Raw genomic sequence first — 17,499 nt, forward strand, 5'->3', positions numbered from 1 at the left:
TTTTTTTTTTTTTTTTTTTTTTTTTTTTTTTTTTTTTTTAGGCAGAGTCTCGCTCTGTCGCCCGGACTGGAGTGCAGTGGCCGGATCTCAGCTCACTGCAAGCTCCGCCTCCCAGATTTACGCCATTCTCCTGCCTCAGCCTCCCGAGTAGCTGGGACTATAGGTGCCCACCACCTCGCCCAGCTAGTTTTTATATTTTTAGTAGAGACGGGGTTTCACCGTGTTAGCCAGGATGGTCTCGATCTCCTGACCTTGTGATCCGCCCGTCTCGGCCTCCCAAAGTGCTGGGATTACAGGCTTGAGCCACCGCACCCGGCCCATTTTTTTGTATTTTTAGTAGAGATGGAGTTTCACTGTGTTAGCCAGGATGGCCTCTATCTCTTGACCTCCTGATCCGCCCATCTTGGCCTTCCGAAGTGCAGGGATTACAGGTGTGAGCCACTGTGCCCAGCCCTGGCCATCATTTTAATTTAATCATTTTCTATTATATAAGTTGTGGCTAGATTTTATTAATATAAACATTGCACAGCTGGGCGCAGTGTCTCATGCTTGTAATCCCAGCACTTTGGAGGCCGAGGCGGGCAGCTCACCTGAGATCGGGAGTTCGAGACCAACATGAAGAAATCCCGTCTCTATTAAAAATACAAAATTAGCCTGGTGTGGTGGTGCGTGCCTGTAATCCCAGCTTCTTGGGAGGCTGAGGCAAGAAAATCGCTTGAACCCAGGAGGTGGAGGTTGTGGTGAGCCGAGATCACGCTATTGCACTCCAGCCTGGGCAACAAGAGCAAAACTCTGCCTCAAAAAAAAAAAAAAAAGAAGACTTCAGGAAACATCTTTGTACGTGTATATTTATTTTTGCATGCTTATGCAACTATATATAATAAGTTCCTAGCAGTGAAGGACTGGATCAAAGGTGTATTTGTTTTAAACTTTTATATAGCTAAAAAGCTCATAAGAATTTCAAAAAAGAGACGAGACTGCCTGTTTTCCTACATCAGGGTGACTCAGTCTCAGCACTATTGACATTTTGGGCTGGATAATTTTTTTGTGGGGGGCTGTCCTGTGCATCATAGATGTCAGCTGCATTGCTGGCCTCTACCCACTAGATGGCAGTAACTCCCTTCCCCCAGTTGTGACACCTAAAAGTGTTTCTAGCCATTTCCAAATGTTCTCTGAGAGTCAGAATCACCCTCAGTTGATAACCATGGCCCTATATACTATACTTGGCCACACTGTGTGGCCTGTAATCAGTTGACATAGACAGCTGAATGATCACTCCTAGATGAAAGTAGGTTTGGTTGATCGTGATTGAAAGCCTAGCTTCCCTGTTCCCGGGTCTTTGGTCATATTACATTGACATCATATATTTGTACCTTTCTAGGTTAGGATATTGTTAATAAATAGATGGAATTTTAATCCATCAATCATTCAATAAATTTTTTTAGCCCTTGAAGAAGTTATGGTCTAGTATAGGAAGTAAACATTAATAAAAAATGTAATAAATTCTATGAGAACAGGCCAGGCGCGGTGGCTCACGCCTGTAATCTCAGCACTTTGGGAGGCTGAGGTGGACAGATCACTTGAAGTCAGGAGTTTGAAACCAACCTGGCCAACATGGTGAAACCTTGTCTCTACTAAAAATCAAAAAAAATTAGCTGGGTGTGGTGGTGCATGCCAGTAGTCTCAGCTACTCAGGAGGTTTAAGTAGGAGCATCTCTTGAACCCTGGAGGCAGAGATTGCAGTGAGCCAAGATTGTGCCATTGCACTCCAGCCTGGGTGACAGAGCTAGACTCCATCTCAAAAAAAAGAAGAAATTCTATGAGAACACAGATTAACAAGGAACAAATGATCTTTTCAGTATCAGAGCATTATAAATAAATCATAAAGTCCGTTATGGTGAGAGTGGGACTCTAGTTTATTCAGAAAGCATCTCTTTTGCATTTTCTGTGTGCCAGGCACTGTGCCTTGTATTGCAGTACCTACCCCAATTGCCTATTGAAGATGACCAGTAAGAAAACAACTATAAATTTAATGCATTGAGTGTTATGATTAAGGTAAACCCAGGATGTTGAGGGAATACATAGGAAAAGCATCTAATCAGTCTGAGATTAGGAAGGCTTCTTGAAGAAGGTGATGCTTAAAGGATGGGCAGGAGAAAAAGAACTCAAGAAGGGAGAAGGCTTGACTTCGGAAGGGCATTGAAACGTACAACCGACATTGTGCTTGAAATAGTTCACTGTGCCTGAGGCATGGTGTGGGAGGTAAGAATGTACAAACAGGGGCCAGATCTTGAAGAGCCTTTGATGCCTTTGGGTCAGATTTTCACTTTAGAATGATTGACTGAAGCCGGCCACAGTTGCGTGTGCCTATAGTTCCAGCTACTCAAGAGGCTGTGGTGGAAGGATTACTTGAGTTCAGGAGTTCGAGTCTAACCCAGGCAACACAGTAAGACCCCACCTCTAAAAAAAAAAATTTTTTTTTTTGGAAATTAAAAAAAAAGATGACTAGAGACAATGTGCTGGGAGGATTAGAAAGAGGGCAAGACTAGAGGCAGGGAGGCCAGGCAGGAGGATGTTACAATAATCCAGTCTTAGGAATGACAGCCTAAATTGATGTATTGGCAGGAGGAATGGAGAGAGGCAATTGGGTTTGTTTGTTTTGAGATGGAGTTTCACTCTTGTTGCCCAGACTGGAGTGCAATGGTTGATTTTGGCTCACAGGCCAAGCATGGGGGCTCACAGCACCTGAAATCCCAGCACTTTGGGAGGCCAGGTTGGGTGGATCATAAGGTCAGGAGTTCGAGACTAGCCTGGTCAAGATGGTGAAACCCCATCTCTACTAAAAAAAAAAAAAAAAAATTAGCCAGGTGCGGTGGCGGGCGCATGTAATCCCAGCTACTCGGGAGGCTGAGGCAGGAGAATCACTCGAATCCAGGAGGCAGAGGTTGCAGTGAGCCGAGATGGCGCCACTGCACTCTAGCCTGAGCAACAGAGCAAGACTCCGTCTCAAAACAAAATAAATCAGGCTGGGTACAGTGGCTCATGTCTGTAGTCCCAGTACTTTGGGAGGCCAAGGCAGGTGAATCACCTGAGGTCAGGAGTTTGAGACCAGCCTGGCCAACATGGTGAAACCCTGTTTCTACTAAAAATACAAAAATTAGCTGGGCGTGGTGGCGGGCACCTGTAATCCCAGCTACTCGGGAGGCTGAGGCAGGAGAATTGCTTGAACCCAGGAGGTGGAGATTGCAGTGAACCAAGATCATGCCACTATGCTCCAGCCTGGGCAACAGCAAGACTCCATCTCAAAAAAAACAAAAAGGCAAAAAATATATACATATATATATATATATGAGAAGAATAATTATTTAGAAGCTTCTTTTTTTCTTTTTCTTTTTTTTTTTTTTTTTTTGAGTCAGAGTCTCACTCTGTCACCCAGGTTGGAGTGCAGTGGCAGGATCTTGGCTCACTGCACACTCTGCCTCTCAGGTTGACACCATTCTCCTGCCTCAGCCTCCTGAGTAGCTGGAACTACAGGCGTCCGCCACCACGCCCGGCTAATTTTTTGTATTTTTAGTAGAGACGGGGTTTCATCATGTTGGCCGGGATGGTCTCCATCTCCTGACCTCGTGATCCGCCTGCCTCGGCCTCCCAAAGTGCTGGGATTACAGGCGTGAGCCACCGCGCCTGGCTCTTTTCTTTCTTTTAATAATCGTTTGAGGCGAACTCCTTAATGAATTGTGTTTTTTTCCTTAGTATATCTGTAATGCCCAGTAAAATTTCTGACATATAGTCAATAAATGTTTGTTGAATTCAGCCCACCTACCTTAAAAATTCGAGCAGGAGGCCGGGCGCAGTGGCTCAAGCCTGTAATCCCAGCACTTTGGGAGGCCGAGACGGGCGGATCACGAGGTCAGGAGATCAAGACCATCCTGGCAAACACGGTGAAACCCCGTCTCTACTAAAAAATACAAAAAAACCAGCCGGGTGAGGTGGCGGGCGCCTGTAATCCCAGCTATACGGGAGGCTGAGGCAGGAGAATGGCATAAACCTGGCAGGTGGAATTTGCAGTGAGCTGAGATCCGGCCACTTCACTCCAAGCCTGGGCGACAGAGCGAGACTCCGTCTCAAAAAAAAAAAAAAAAAATTCGAGCAGGAAATGTTAGATATGACAAAAAATATACTTTAGCTTTCATATTATAGCCAGTTCAGAGGAAGTGAAAAGGAGAAAGAAGGATGGAGACAAGAAAAGGAAACTGAGGACCTGAGAGAATGAGATAATCTTAAGAGTAGAGTGATGGCAAGAATCTCCTATTTGTTTAGTCCTGGTTTCCTTTGCTTTTATGTCTTGATGTGACTTGCTACCTTCTGTACCTGTCAGTCACAATCTCTACCTGAGCGGCAGCATTTTATTTTATATATATTTATTTTACATATACTACAGAATAGCATATGTAAGCTTTGGACTCTGAGTCAGATTGCCAAATTTTAAATTCTGGTTTAGATACTAACTAGCTGTGTGATCTTGGACAAGTTACCTAACCTTCTGTGCTTTAGTTCCTTCATCTGTAAAAGGAGAATAATAAAATGTGAGCCACTGCGCCTGGGCCTTAAAGGAGATTTTTTAAAGTGCAGGGTTTCTTTTGCTTGCTGCACCTTTCCCCCTTTAAGTTACTTGTGTTAACATATTCTCATGCCACATTAAAAGGAATATATATATATATACATATGCAAGGCTTAATGGGCTACTTGCTGTACAAAAATAGGATATTATATACATACTCTACATTTTGCTTTTCTCATTCAACAGGATTTCGTGAAAATCCTAGTCTTGGTGTAGCTCTTCATTCTTTTTTAAAAAAATATAGCTTAGGCCAGTGTAGGGGCTCAGCACTTTGGGAGGCTGAGGCAGGAGGAGTGCTTGAGCCCAGGCATTCAAGACCAGGCTGGGCGGGTGGATCACCTGAGGTCAGGAGTTCAAGACCACCCTGGCCAACATGGTGAAACCCTGTTACTACTTAAAATCTGAAAATTAGCTGGGCATGGTGGCGGGTGCCTGTAATCCCAGCTGCTCAGGAGACTGAGGCAGGAGAATCGCTTGATCGCAGGAAACGGAGGGTGTAGTGAGCCAAAGTCATACCATTGCACTCCAGCCTGGGCAGCAAGAGCGAAATTCTTTCTCAAAAAAAAAACAAAACAAAAAAAACCCCATAGCTTTATTGTGGTATAATTTACATGCCATAAAATGTTAAGTCTACATTTCAATAAGTTTTTGTAAATTTATACAGTTTGTAACCATTACCATAATCCAGTTTAGAATACTCCATCACCCCAAAACGTTCCCTCGTGTATTTGCCGTCAGTCCCATTCCCGTCCCCTGGCAACCACTGCTTTGCTTCTTTCTCTATAGTTTTACCTATTCCAGGAATTTCATATAAATGGATTCTTGCAGTATTTAGTCTTATTGTCTGGCTTCTTTCAGTTAGCTTTTTTTTTTTTTTTCTTTCTTTTTAGAGACAGGGTCTCTCTCTGTCACCCAGGCTGGAGTGCAGTAGCATGAACTCCTGGGTTCAAACTTTCTCCTGCCTCAGCCTCTGGAGTAGCTGGGACTACAGGCATATGCCACCACACCTGGATAATTTTTATTTTTAGAGACAGGGTCTCACTATGTTGCCCATGCTGGTCTCGAACTCCTGGCCTTAAGTGATCCTCCCGTCTCAGCCTCCCATCCATTAGCATGTTTTTGAGGTTCATCCATGTTGTAGCATGTATAGTAGTTCCTTTTATTGCTGAGTAGTATTCCATGTTTAGATATGCCACATTTTGTTTATTTACCAGTTGATGTAAGACAGATGGCTTTTATACTTTCTTCAGCTGAAATCTTTCACTTCCACTTTTTAAGACCAATGAGAACAGAACTACTTTGATTCTCGTGTGAGAGGGAAACTTAGAGCACTACCTTTAGTTTTTTGGAGACGGAGTTTCGCTTTTGTTGCCCAGGCTGGAGTGCAATGGCATGACCTTGGCTCACCGTAACCTCCGCCTCCTGGGTTCAAGTGATTCTCCTGCCTTAGCCTCCTGAGTAGCTTACAGGCATGCGCCACCATGCCCAGCTAATTTTGTATTTTTAGTAGAGACCGAGTTTCTTCATGTTGGTCAGTCTGGTCTCGAGCTCCTGACCTCAGGTGATCCGCCCGCCTCAGCCTCCCAAAGTGCTAGGATTATAGGCATGAGCCACTGCTCCTGGCCAGAGTGCTACCTTTTTAACCCTTGAGGTACCTGTTTTTTTCTTTTTCTTTTTTTTTTTCTTTTTATTTTTAAATCATTTTACTCTGTTTATACGTTTATACCACAGTCACATTTAAATTGGCAGAACTGCTCCCATGACAGACAAGACAGGGACCTGTCATGCAAGGAAAAGTGCAGGTTTTCACAAAGTTTGAGAAGTACCATGGTAACACAAGAATGGCTGCAGCAATTTCAGACAACAGCGCCAAGGTTTGCAAGAGGGTAGGAATGAAAGCTGCTCCACAGTAATTGGCCTGAGACCACTAATGCTTCCTAAGAGGTATTTCCTAATATGCTTGGTAAGCACAGCACGTGTAACACAGATGTAAATGGAGTAGGATAACGCTTCAGAGTAAATTCTTTAAGTTCCTGGGCAGGTTTTACAGATCTCTTTCATCCATGATAAATGGTTGCTAAATTATGATTCTGCAAAAGTAATCCCATAAACAGACATCCAGGTAAATTTTACAACCAAATTTCTTAGGCCAAAAAATAGCCAGACAAATCAAACCTACACACTATGAATTAAAATGAAACCAATGTTAGGGTTTCTAAAAGAACCAGAACAGGAAAGATTATTCAAACAGAAGATCCTCATCCTTCTCTTCAGCTAGAAGATTAGCAGGTTCCAACACCTCTCCAGCTGCTCTCCTTTGTTCCAAATCCTTCTCAGATTTTTCCTTTAGAATCTTTTTCTTCTCCTGTATTTTCTTTAACCTGTAGAACTCTTCTCGCTCTCTCTCATCCAGCTCTTTGATGATATAAGCAAGAGTACGTTCAATCCGGGGAATGATGACATGTTCAGTGGCATTTACACGCCTGTTGGTTATCTTAATAGCTTCATCCAAAGTAACAAAAGAAGTCTGCAGCGAAGCTAGTTCCACCAGTAGTTCCACTGCTTTGGCATAATTCCTCTTTAATTTAGCCAACTGTTCCCCACCTCTGGCTAAACCAGTCAGTTCATAACTGTCAGTTCCTTCATGGTAATGTTCAAATACTGGCAAAGTAACACCTGCTACATTATCTTTCTTCGCTCGAATATTCACTTGGGCTTTATTTACATTTTGGATAACTGTAGTGCTGAAGTCACCTGCTGTGAACTTGGCTTCGGCTAGTGAAAAGGCAGCTTCTCTCATCACTTCGCCCATCAACATTTTAGTCTCTATTATCTTCTTTAGGATCTGTCGAAATCGAAGAGTTAAGGCATCAGATTTTTTCTTCAGGAGGTTTCGACCTGTCTGTGCTCCCTTTAAACGAGCCTTCATGATGGTCTGTGCCATTCGCGAGGGAAAGATTTCAATTCGGTCTTTGCCCGACATTCTGATGATAACTGTTCGGCTCGGGTCCCTGGCCGGGCAACCGAGGCTACAACAGCTCCAGAACTCTTCTTTTTCTTTTTGAGATGGAGTCTTGCTCTATTACCCAAGCTGGAGTGCAGTGGCACGATCTCGGCTCCCTGTAACCTCCGCCTCCTGGGTTCAAGCGATTCTCCTGCCTTAGCTTCCTGAGTAGCTGGGACTACAGGCGCGCGCTACCACACCCAGCTAATTTTTGTATTTTTAGTAGAGACGGGGTTTTGCCATGCTGACCAGGCTGGTCTCAAACTTCTGACCTCAGGTGATCTGCCCACCTTGGCCTCCAAAAGTGCTGGGATTACAGGCGTGAGCCACTGTGCCTGGCCTGGGTACCTCTTTAGAAACCTAGGCTCCAAGGAATGTAGTTTGAAAACCACCGATGTAAAGCATAATCTAAGAAAATGTTAAATCCAGCACTTTGGGAGGCTGAGGCAGGAGGATCGCTTGAGCTCAGGAATTTGAGACCACCCTGGCAACATAGGGAGACTCTGTCTCTACAAAAAAATATAAAAATTACCCCAGCTTGGTGGTGTGTGCCTGTGGTCCCAGCTACTTGGAAGCCTTATGTGGGAAGATTGAGCTCAGGAGGTTGAGACTGTAGTGAGCTGTGATTGTACTACTGCATTCCAGCCTGTGTGACAAAGCAAGACTTTGTCTCAGAAAAAAAGAAAGAGAATGTGTATATAAATGCTGTATCCAGGTGATATTAAAAAGAATAAAAACTTGCAGTGTTTAAGAGTATTTTTTTTGGCCGGGTGTGGTGGCTCACGCCTGTAATCCTAGCACTTTGGGAGGCCGAAGCGGGCAGATCACGAGTTCAGAAGATCGAGACCATCCTGGCTAGCATGGTGAAACCCCATCTCTACTAAAAATACAAAAAATTAGCCGGGCGTAGTGGCGGGCGCCTGTAGTCCCAGCTACTCGGGAGGCTGAAGCAAGAGAATGGCATGAACCCGGGAGGCGGAGCTTGCAGCGAGCTGAGATTGCGCCACTGCACTCCAACCTGGTCAATGAAGCAAGCTAGACCCTATTTTTTTTTTTTTTATAGAAGTGTCTCTGGATCTTAGAATATCAGGGGGTAGGGCCGCCATTCATCATGTGTCATTGTGTAGAAGATCTGTGGAAATGTTAAACAGGAGGGCTCTGATTAGCCAGATACCAGATAGCACAGCTTGCCATGCATTTTGTTCATTTGCCACCTTTATATTCAGAGATTGATCATTCAGGAGACTAAATGGAATGAAGTATGTTAGGCGTACTTGCCTAGCAAGTGCATATATGATAGACTGGATTAAGAAGAAATGGTAGATGTGAAGACCAGTTATGGGGTTCCAGGATAAATCCAGAGAGGAAGTGAAAGGAAAGGATAAATTTCCCCAAGAAACAGCCAAACAGTAAGGGCAACGAGCCAAGGATGCCCTTACTGTTCCTACTGTAAGGCAGCAGGAATGCTTGGGTTGTGGGGGAAATAAGTAAATATATTACTCATAGAGACAGTGTAACAGCCAAGGGACTCCACGCTTTTCTGGGTCATGTTGGCACTCTTCATTTCTGAGAGCTTTGTGGGTAGGATGTGGTTGATCACGGAACTTTCCCTCTGTATTATAATTGTCTTTTGCCTTTCTCCTTCTCTAGACCATAAGCTCTTTGATAGTAGGGTCTTGGTCTTTCATCTTTGAATTCCAAAGCACCTAGCACCATGCCAGGCACATAATAGATGCTTATTAAATGTTTGAAAAAGGAAGAATGTGGTCAGGAAATTGAAGGAAGTGAGAGGTTAAGTAGAGAAAGGCACTGGCATGTGTCATTGATATTCATGTTAAAATTGAATAACTGAAAGGAAAAAATTCTAGAGTAATATCTTTAGTTTATGAAATAGTAAACTGAGGCATGCAGGCAAAGAAGGCAACTTGTCCAACCAAGGTTAAAGTCAAATAGCTACAGGCAGAGACATGGTCAGGAAGTAGGTTTATTCTGTGCACTGTTCTATCCCCATCTGGTGAGCAATCCTGCCTTCTTCCAGGGAGAGCAGTACTTGTTTAACTTCTCTCAAAGTAAACAAGGTTTGGGACACAAGCATAAAAAATACATGAAAAATATCTTTTAATAAATGGAGAGTGGGCCATGATAACTCTAACAAGACTAGGTTTACTCCCACAAGGCTGACCACAGAACACACTGATTGACTGTCTGAAAATTTTTTTAAAATTAAAAAAAAATTAAATTTTAAAATTATTACTTGACTAACTTTTGATAAGAATTCAGTTGCATGATTTGAAACTTTAAAAGAATAAAAAGGTATAAATATTTTATTTTTGATACAGTGTCTTGCTCTGTCACCCAGGCTGGAGTGCAATGGTAAAATCATGACTCACTACAGTCTTGACCTCCTGGGTTCAAGCAGTCCTCCCACCTCAGCCTCCTGAGTAGCTAGAACTACAGGTGCACACCACCATGCCCAGCCAGTTTAGATTTTTAAAAAATTTTTGTAGAGATGAGGTTTCATTGTGTTGCCCCTGGTCTCAAACTCTTGAGCTCAAGCAATCCCGCCTGGGCCTCCTAAAGTGTTGGGATTACAGGTGTGAACCACTGCACCTAGCCTTAAAATTTTTTTATGGTTATTCAAGACAAATGTGAATATTCATGTTTACTTCCTTTTTATTACACAAAATGTAGCATATTACACATATTCATCTGCATCTTTACTTTATAATTTAAAATATATCTTGGAGAGAGATGTTCTATGAACACAAAAAGAACTATATTCAGGTGCAAAAAAATTAGAGGGATGAAACATAATTTAATTGAATGGCCTCTTATTGATAGACATTGGAGTTATTTCTAGTCTTTTGATTTTAGAAAAATTTTCTTTTTTTTTTTTCTTTTGAGACGGAGTCTTGCTCTGTTGCCCGAGCTGGAGTGCAGTGGCCAGATCTCAGCTCACTGCAAGCTCCGCCTCCCGGGTTTACGCCATTCTCCTGCCTCAGCCTCCGGAGTAGCTGGGACTACAGGCGCCCGCCACCTCGCCCGGCTAGTTTTTTTTGTATTTTTAGTAGAGACGGGGTTTCACCGTGTTAGCCAGGATGGTCTCGATCTCCTGACCTCGTGATCCGCCCGTCTCGGCCTCCCAAAGTGCTGGGATTACAGGCTTGAGCCACCGCGCCCGGCCACTAGAAAAATTTTCTTTAGTGACTAACATTGTCCATAGTCCAAGGGTTTGTGCATTTGTAATTTTGACATATTGCCAATTACCCTTGTAGTGGTTATACCAATTTACATTCGAGTCAGCAGTCTGAGAGGACCTGATTCTTCAAGCCTCTACATCTGAGTGTGTTATCAAACTTTAGGATGTTAGCCAATATTATGGGTGAAAAATGGTACTTAAGGGTAGTTTAGTTTGCATTTATCTTAGGAATGAGGTTGAGCATCTTTAAAATACTAGGAAATGGAAGTATAGAATGAAACTGAAATAGCATTTTCTTCTCTTATCAAGACCAAAAACCTACACATAGCGGACCCCAGAGAAGGTATCTCAGTCTCCTCTGAGAGGCATTTGAGAACAGACCACCCCTCAGTACAAGTACTTCACATGAATTAACCCATTCAAATTCACACGTCCTTGAATGATAGGCGCTGTTTTTCTCATTTTACAGATGAGAACACTGAGGTTGAGAGAGCACAACGTTCCCAAGATTTAAGTGACAGAGCAGGGGCTTAATCCTAGGTCTGGAGGACTTCAGGACCTAGATATCAACGACTAGCCTGTACTATTTAGGATGCTGTATTTATGCATGGAGTTTAAATTACGCCATTTGTATGCTCTTCTTCTCCCATCGGATTTATGCCCTTCTTCCTGGTCTAGCCATCTTCCAACTCTGCGCCTGCTTTGGAAGAATATATTTTTTCTTTAATGTAGCTCTGGTTCATTGCTTTTCCCTGTAGATTTTTGAGATGCAGCAAGTTCATTCTCAGGCAGTCTACCTCTCTGTACTTTACTGTACTTTACCCTTTTCTGCCTGTGTCTTGATAGAAGTCACTGTTTGTAGCAAATTATAAATATTGATCTGTTTTCTCTTTCACCTTCATATAAATATGGGAGTTGGAGCATTGGGCTGTGTAGTGATCTTTTTTTTTTTTTTGAGGCGGAGTCTCGCTCTGTCACCCGGACTGGAGTGCAGTGGCCGGATCTCAGCTCACTGCAAGCTCCGCCTCCCGGGTTTACGCCATTCTCCTGCCTCAGCCTCCCAAGTAGCTGGGACTATAGGCGCCCGTCACCTCGCCCGGCTAGTTTTTATATTTTTAGTAGAGACGGGGTTTCACCGTGTTAGCCAGGATGGTCTCGATCTCCTGACCTCGTGATCCGCCCGTCTCGGCCTCCCAAGGTGCTGGGATTACAGGCTTGAGCCACCGCACCCGGCCAGTGATCATTTTTTAAAAAGCAATTGGGGAAAATTTATTTCTTGCTTATATATGAGGGATTAACTCAACATAATCATGTGAGCACAAAATAATGTAAGATTAGTTGATTTATAATTCCTTATTAAACACAACTGAACTTTGCCAGAATTACTTAGGAAAGACAAATTCCTCCCAAGTAGAGCTATGACATTGAAAATACTGGGCCGGGCACCATGGCTCATGCCTGTAATCCCAGCACTTTGGGAGTATGAGGCGGGCGGATCATGAGATCAGGAGATCGAGACCATCCCAGCTAACATGGTGAAACCCGTCTCTACTAAAACTACAAAAAAGTTAGCTGGATGTGGTGGCGGGCGCCTGTAGTCCCAGCTACTCGGGAGGCTGAGGCAGGAGAATGGCATGAACCCGGGAGGCGGAGCTTGCAGTGAGCTGAGATCTGGCCACTGCACTCCGGCCTGGGCGACAGAGCGAGACTCCGTCTCAAAAAAAAAAAAAACTGAAAAAAAAAAAGAATACTTTTTTTTTTTAACCAGAATATGTGATATATGAAATATATTTCCCAAGGGAATATTTCCCTTTTGTACAATTTGGGTGATTTGCCAGGACTTTATTGGGAATGGGTTATGGTTTCACCCCCATTTGGTGGAATGCTGTCTATTTTAATAGACTTTTATTTTTACCTTTCTGATTATTCATTTTTTTGTTTGATTTTTAATCAGGCAATTATTACAGTTTACGTTCTCAGCATGAGAAAGCAGCCTTGTATTTCCAGAGAGCCCTGAAATTAAATCCTCGGTATCTTGGTGCCTGGACACTGATGGGACATGAGTATATGGAGATGAAGAACACGTCTGCTGCTATCCAGGCATATAGGTGATTATCTAGAGGGCGGTGAGGTAGAGCAGATTGCTGTGATGTTAGGAGCCTCTAAGCCTGCAAGTTGCTAACCTTGATTCTGCCTTCTTAACAACCCGTCTTTTCCATTTCTTAGACATGCCATTGAGGTCAACAAGCGGGACTACAGAGCTTGGTATGGCCTTGGGCAGACCTATGAAATCCTTAAGATGCCATTTTACTGCCTTTATTATTATAGACGGGCCCACCAGCTTCGGTAAGCCTGGTCACTTGACAATGCATCTGATATGGGAAGGGCTAATATCTTTTTTTCCCTCTTTTGATAGCTATTGACAAATTACAGTAGATGGTTTTTACTCTTGGGGATCTGAGTTTAAAGTTGCTAAATGCTGTTTGGTTATTTTCATTTACTTTATTTCACTAACGGGTTAATAGTGTAATTATGAACACAAAGTAATCTATTATATGGAGCATTAGGTTAAAGACCAGTTGTTGCATAGATTTGAAATAGTGGTGTACTGGTTCCTCAAGGGAGAACCTCAGTTTCTGTCAAGTCTTTGCTCAGACTGTCTATTCTTCTTTCTCAGACCCAATGATTCTCGCATGCTGGTTGCTTTAGGAGAATGTTATGAGAAACTCAATCAACTAGTGGAAGCCAAAAAGGTACCTTAAATTGGGTCCTGAAGAATTTGAGTGGAAATCTGCTATTCAGATGAAGGTTGGGCTATCTGTGCTCTAATTTTTCCCTTATTCTGATCTAGGTGCTTAGGAAAGTCTGAATATTTATAGATACATAGTCTGAAAGCAAAGCTGGGCCAAGGTCATCAGTGGGAATGTCAGTGTGTAGCCTAGACCTATCAGAACTAGTAATGCCTTGCATTCTATAAATCTGAACTTCTGGGAGGCTTGCAGTGTCTTAACCTTCATATGATTTAGTTGTGGCACATGCGACAATGGTCAAAATGACCAGTTTATTTTTTTGACAGTGTTATTGGAGAGCTTACGCCGTGGGAGATGTGGAGAAAATGGCTCTGGTGAAACTGGCAAAGTGAGTGAAAGGAGTGAAATGCTATTGATATTGCTGTTGGCTTCTCTGGGATGTGGGTCCTGCATGTTCTAGAGCCTCCCATCCACCCATAATTCTACATGGGTGTGGGGATGTAGCAGGATATATGAATGCTGGTCTGTGAATGTAGCCATCTTGACCCTAGAGAATGCCATTTCTGGCCAGGCGCAGTGCTGGGATTACAGGCACGAGCCACCTTACTCTGGGTATTACTAGATAATTTTTGCAAGGATGTATTATCTAGCTTAGATATTACTGTTTACTAACTCTCCTTCCATCATTAGTAATTATTCTAAGCTTTGATAACAGTAACTATCACATCTAATACTATTCTAGTTCCAAAATGCCTGTAATCACAGCACTTTGGGAGGCTGAGGGAGGTGGATGAGCTGAGGTCAGGAGTTCGAGACCCAGGAGGCGGAGGTTGCAGTGAGCCGAGATTAAGCCATTGCACTCCAGTGGGGGCAACAAGAGTGAAACTCTGTCTCAAAATAAAAAAAATAAAAAGAGAATGCTACTTCTCTTGAAGGAGGGCAGTTGCTTTCCTATTAAAGCAAGAGATCAAAATTGATTTGAAGAAAGGATAAAATTTTTGTGTCTAGGAAAACTACTTTCAGTATTAATTTCCTAATAAGGGCCAGAAAAATTAGGAATTACTCAAAGAGTAGGCAAAGAGGTTCTTGAATGTAAAGAGGTTCCTTTCTGGATTCTTAGGGAAAAAAATTGAGTTGCTGGGTATCTTTTTTTTTTTTTTAAATTTACAGATAGGATCTTGCTATGATGACCAGGTTGGTCTTGAAATCATTGGTCTCAGCCAGATTAGAGAGTAGCTAGGATTATGGCCCTGTGCCACCATGCCTGACCACTTGGTATCTTTTTTTTTTTTTGAGACAGGGTCTTGCTCTGTCATGCAGGCTGGAGTGCAACCTCTGCCTCCTGGGTTCAAACGATTCTCCTGCCTCAGTCTCCTGAGTAGCTGGGATTTCAGGTGCGTGCCACCACACCTGGCTAATTTTTGTATTTTTTAGTAGAAACAGGGTTTTGCCATGTTGGCCAGGCTGGTCTTGAACTCCTGATCTCTGGTGACCCACCTGCCTTGGCCTCCCAAAGTGCTGGGATTACAGGTGTGAGCCACCGCACCCAGCTTTTTTTTTTTTTTTTTTGAGTCAGAGTCGCACTCTGGCCCAGGCTGGAGTATAATGGTGTGATCTTGGCTCACTGCAACCTCCACCTCCCGAGTTCAGGCAATTATTGTGCTCCTGAACACAGGAAGCCTCCTGAGTAGGTGGGATTACAGGCATGTGTCACAACGCCCGGCTAATTTTTGTATTTTTAGTAGAGATGAGGTTTCACCTTGTTGACCATGCTGGTCTCGAACTCCTGACCTCAAGTGATCTGCTCTCCTTGGCCTCCCAAAGTGCTGGGATTACAGGCACGAGCCACCTTACTGTGGGTATTACTAGATAATTTTTGCAAGGATGTATTATCTAGCTTAGATATTACTGTTTACTAACTCTCCTTCCATCATTAGCAGAGTAATTATTCTAAGCTTTGATAACAGTAACTATCACATCTAATACTATTCTAGTTCCAAGAGTGTCATTTATGTTAAAATTGATACGTACCTATGTATTGTTTTTTTTGGCCGTACTTTTACTTTTTTTATTCACTAAGTTGCTTTGGGATATCATTGGTACTTAAAGACCAGTTTCTTTTGTAGGCTTCATGAACAGTTGACTGAGTCAGAACAGGCTGCCCAGTGTTACATCAAATATATCCAAGATATCTATTCCTGTGGGGTATGTATCATAGTGTGAGAATTGTATTGCTGATATTATTACTGTCACCTCAGTCATTTTGCTTTCCTTTTCTAGGAAATAGTAGAACACTTAGAGGAAAGCACTGCTTTTCGCTATCTGGCCCAGTACTATTTTAAGTGCAAACTGTGGGACGAAGCTTCAACTTGTGCACAAAAGTGTTGTGCATTCAATGATGTGAGTATCAGTTCTTTAATAAAAGGTTTGAATTTTAGGCTAGAACATAAGATATTTAAGTGGAAAGCCTACCTTGGCCAGGCGCAGTGGCTCACGCCTATAATCCCAACACTTTGGGAGGCTGAGGCAGGAGGATTGCTTGTGCCCAGGAGTTCAAGATGAGCCTGGACAAAAAAGGGAGACCTCGTCTCTACAAAAAATAAATTTCACCAGGTTTGGTGGTGCATGCCTGTGGTCCCAGCTACTCAGGAGGCTGAGGTGAGAGGATCACTTGAGCCTGGGAGGTTGAAGCTGCAGTGAGCCTTGATCACACCACTGCAGTGTAGCCTGGGTGACACAGCGAGACCCCATCTCAAAAAAAAAACAAGCAAGCCTACCTGCCTGCCTTGATCTGTGGAACTTGCATATCAGCATCTTAATAACTTGTTTTTGAGACTAGCCTTGGACATGTTTTGAAACATTTGCCTGACTTTGTTGCAGACCCGGGAAGAAGGTAAGGCCTTACTCCGGCAAATCCTACAGCTTCGGAACCAAGGCGAGACTCCTACCACCGAGGTGCCTGCTCCCTTTTTCCTGCCTGTTTCACTCTCTGCTAACAACACCCCCACACGCAGAGTTTCTCCACTCAACTTGTCTTCTGTCACGCCATAGTTGGCTACTGTCAAGCCAGCACATTGTTAGACCCATCTTAATTAAGCCTTACCTCCATGTAAAGAACAGCACGTCTGTTCCAAGGACCTCAGCTCTTCTTGTTTCTACAGATGGCAACAGCTCCATAGGGACAGCTTGTATAATTACCTTCAGAGGCCGACTGACAGAATACTGGCAGGAAAAGACATTATCTTGCCAGTTAGAAGTACTTCTATCTCACTTATGTCTGGAGAGTGGCTATAGATCTTGGCCTTCTTCTCTGAATTTTTTTTTTTTTTTTTTGCCCCCAAGAAAGTCGCTTTTATAGCACTTTAGCACAGGCAATGCTACAGGAACAGTTTCAATGCTGCTGAGAGTGAAAGAAAGGAGGAAGGTCTGCCGCTGTACACTCAGCTAGCAGTAGGGCACTGAGGACCCTAGGAATAAGTCAGAGCAATGGATACAAATGACCTTGCTCTTGGATTTGCTGAGCATGATCCCTATTCTGATGTCAGAGATTAGGTTTAAATGGAATAGAGCTCTCCATTTGTACTTCACTCTAGGGAGACAATCTTCCAAAACAGTTTTGGGGGTCTTCTAAAAGCTTTCAAATTAGAAGTAACTTACTAGAGTTGAATAAAAGAAGGGCAGAAAGAATTTCACAGAGCTTGGAACTGCTGATAGCCCTTACTGAGGGCAAAAGATGGCTATATTGTTAGCTATACTCCTACCAAAGCAAAGCAAGGAGATAGGATTATAGATAATTTCACGGACATTTGGAAATAACATTGTGATTATACAGACAAGAATAAACTCACTTCAAGCTGGTCTGTTTTAATAAATTTTCAATGTAATTGTCTATTTTTTTCCCTCCCATCTGCAACAGAATACATTT

At 43.0% G+C, this 17,499-nt stretch overlaps 1 protein-coding gene and 1 pseudogene across 2 annotated transcripts in view; one reads left to right on the forward strand and one right to left on the reverse strand.

The window, feature by feature from the left end:
- CDC23 (cell division cycle 23) overlaps positions 1-17,446 on the forward strand; it is a 35,488-nt gene extending 18,042 nt beyond the window's left edge. Inside the window, exons 10-16 of the mRNA XM_023195454.1 lie at positions 12,779-12,932; positions 13,051-13,170; positions 13,502-13,577; positions 13,901-13,962; positions 15,701-15,779; positions 15,855-15,974; positions 16,455-17,446. Of these exons, the coding sequence (XP_023051222.1) occupies positions 12,779-12,932; positions 13,051-13,170; positions 13,502-13,577; positions 13,901-13,962; positions 15,701-15,779; positions 15,855-15,974; positions 16,455-16,625 (782 nt within the window). The 3' untranslated portion in view covers positions 16,626-17,446. The remainder of the gene's footprint in view (positions 1-12,778; positions 12,933-13,050; positions 13,171-13,501; positions 13,578-13,900; positions 13,963-15,700; positions 15,780-15,854; positions 15,975-16,454) is intronic.
- LOC111528700 lies at positions 6,313-7,664 on the reverse strand (annotated as a pseudogene). The gene has a single exon (XR_002727128.1). The product of XR_002727128.1 is annotated as a V-type proton ATPase subunit D pseudogene (transcript).
- Positions 17,447-17,499: the final 53 nt, after the last annotated feature.

Source organism: Piliocolobus tephrosceles, chromosome 4 (genome assembly GCF_002776525.5).
Source record: "Piliocolobus tephrosceles isolate RC106 chromosome 4, ASM277652v3, whole genome shotgun sequence".
Taxonomy (NCBI): Eukaryota; Metazoa; Chordata; class Mammalia; order Primates; family Cercopithecidae; genus Piliocolobus; species Piliocolobus tephrosceles.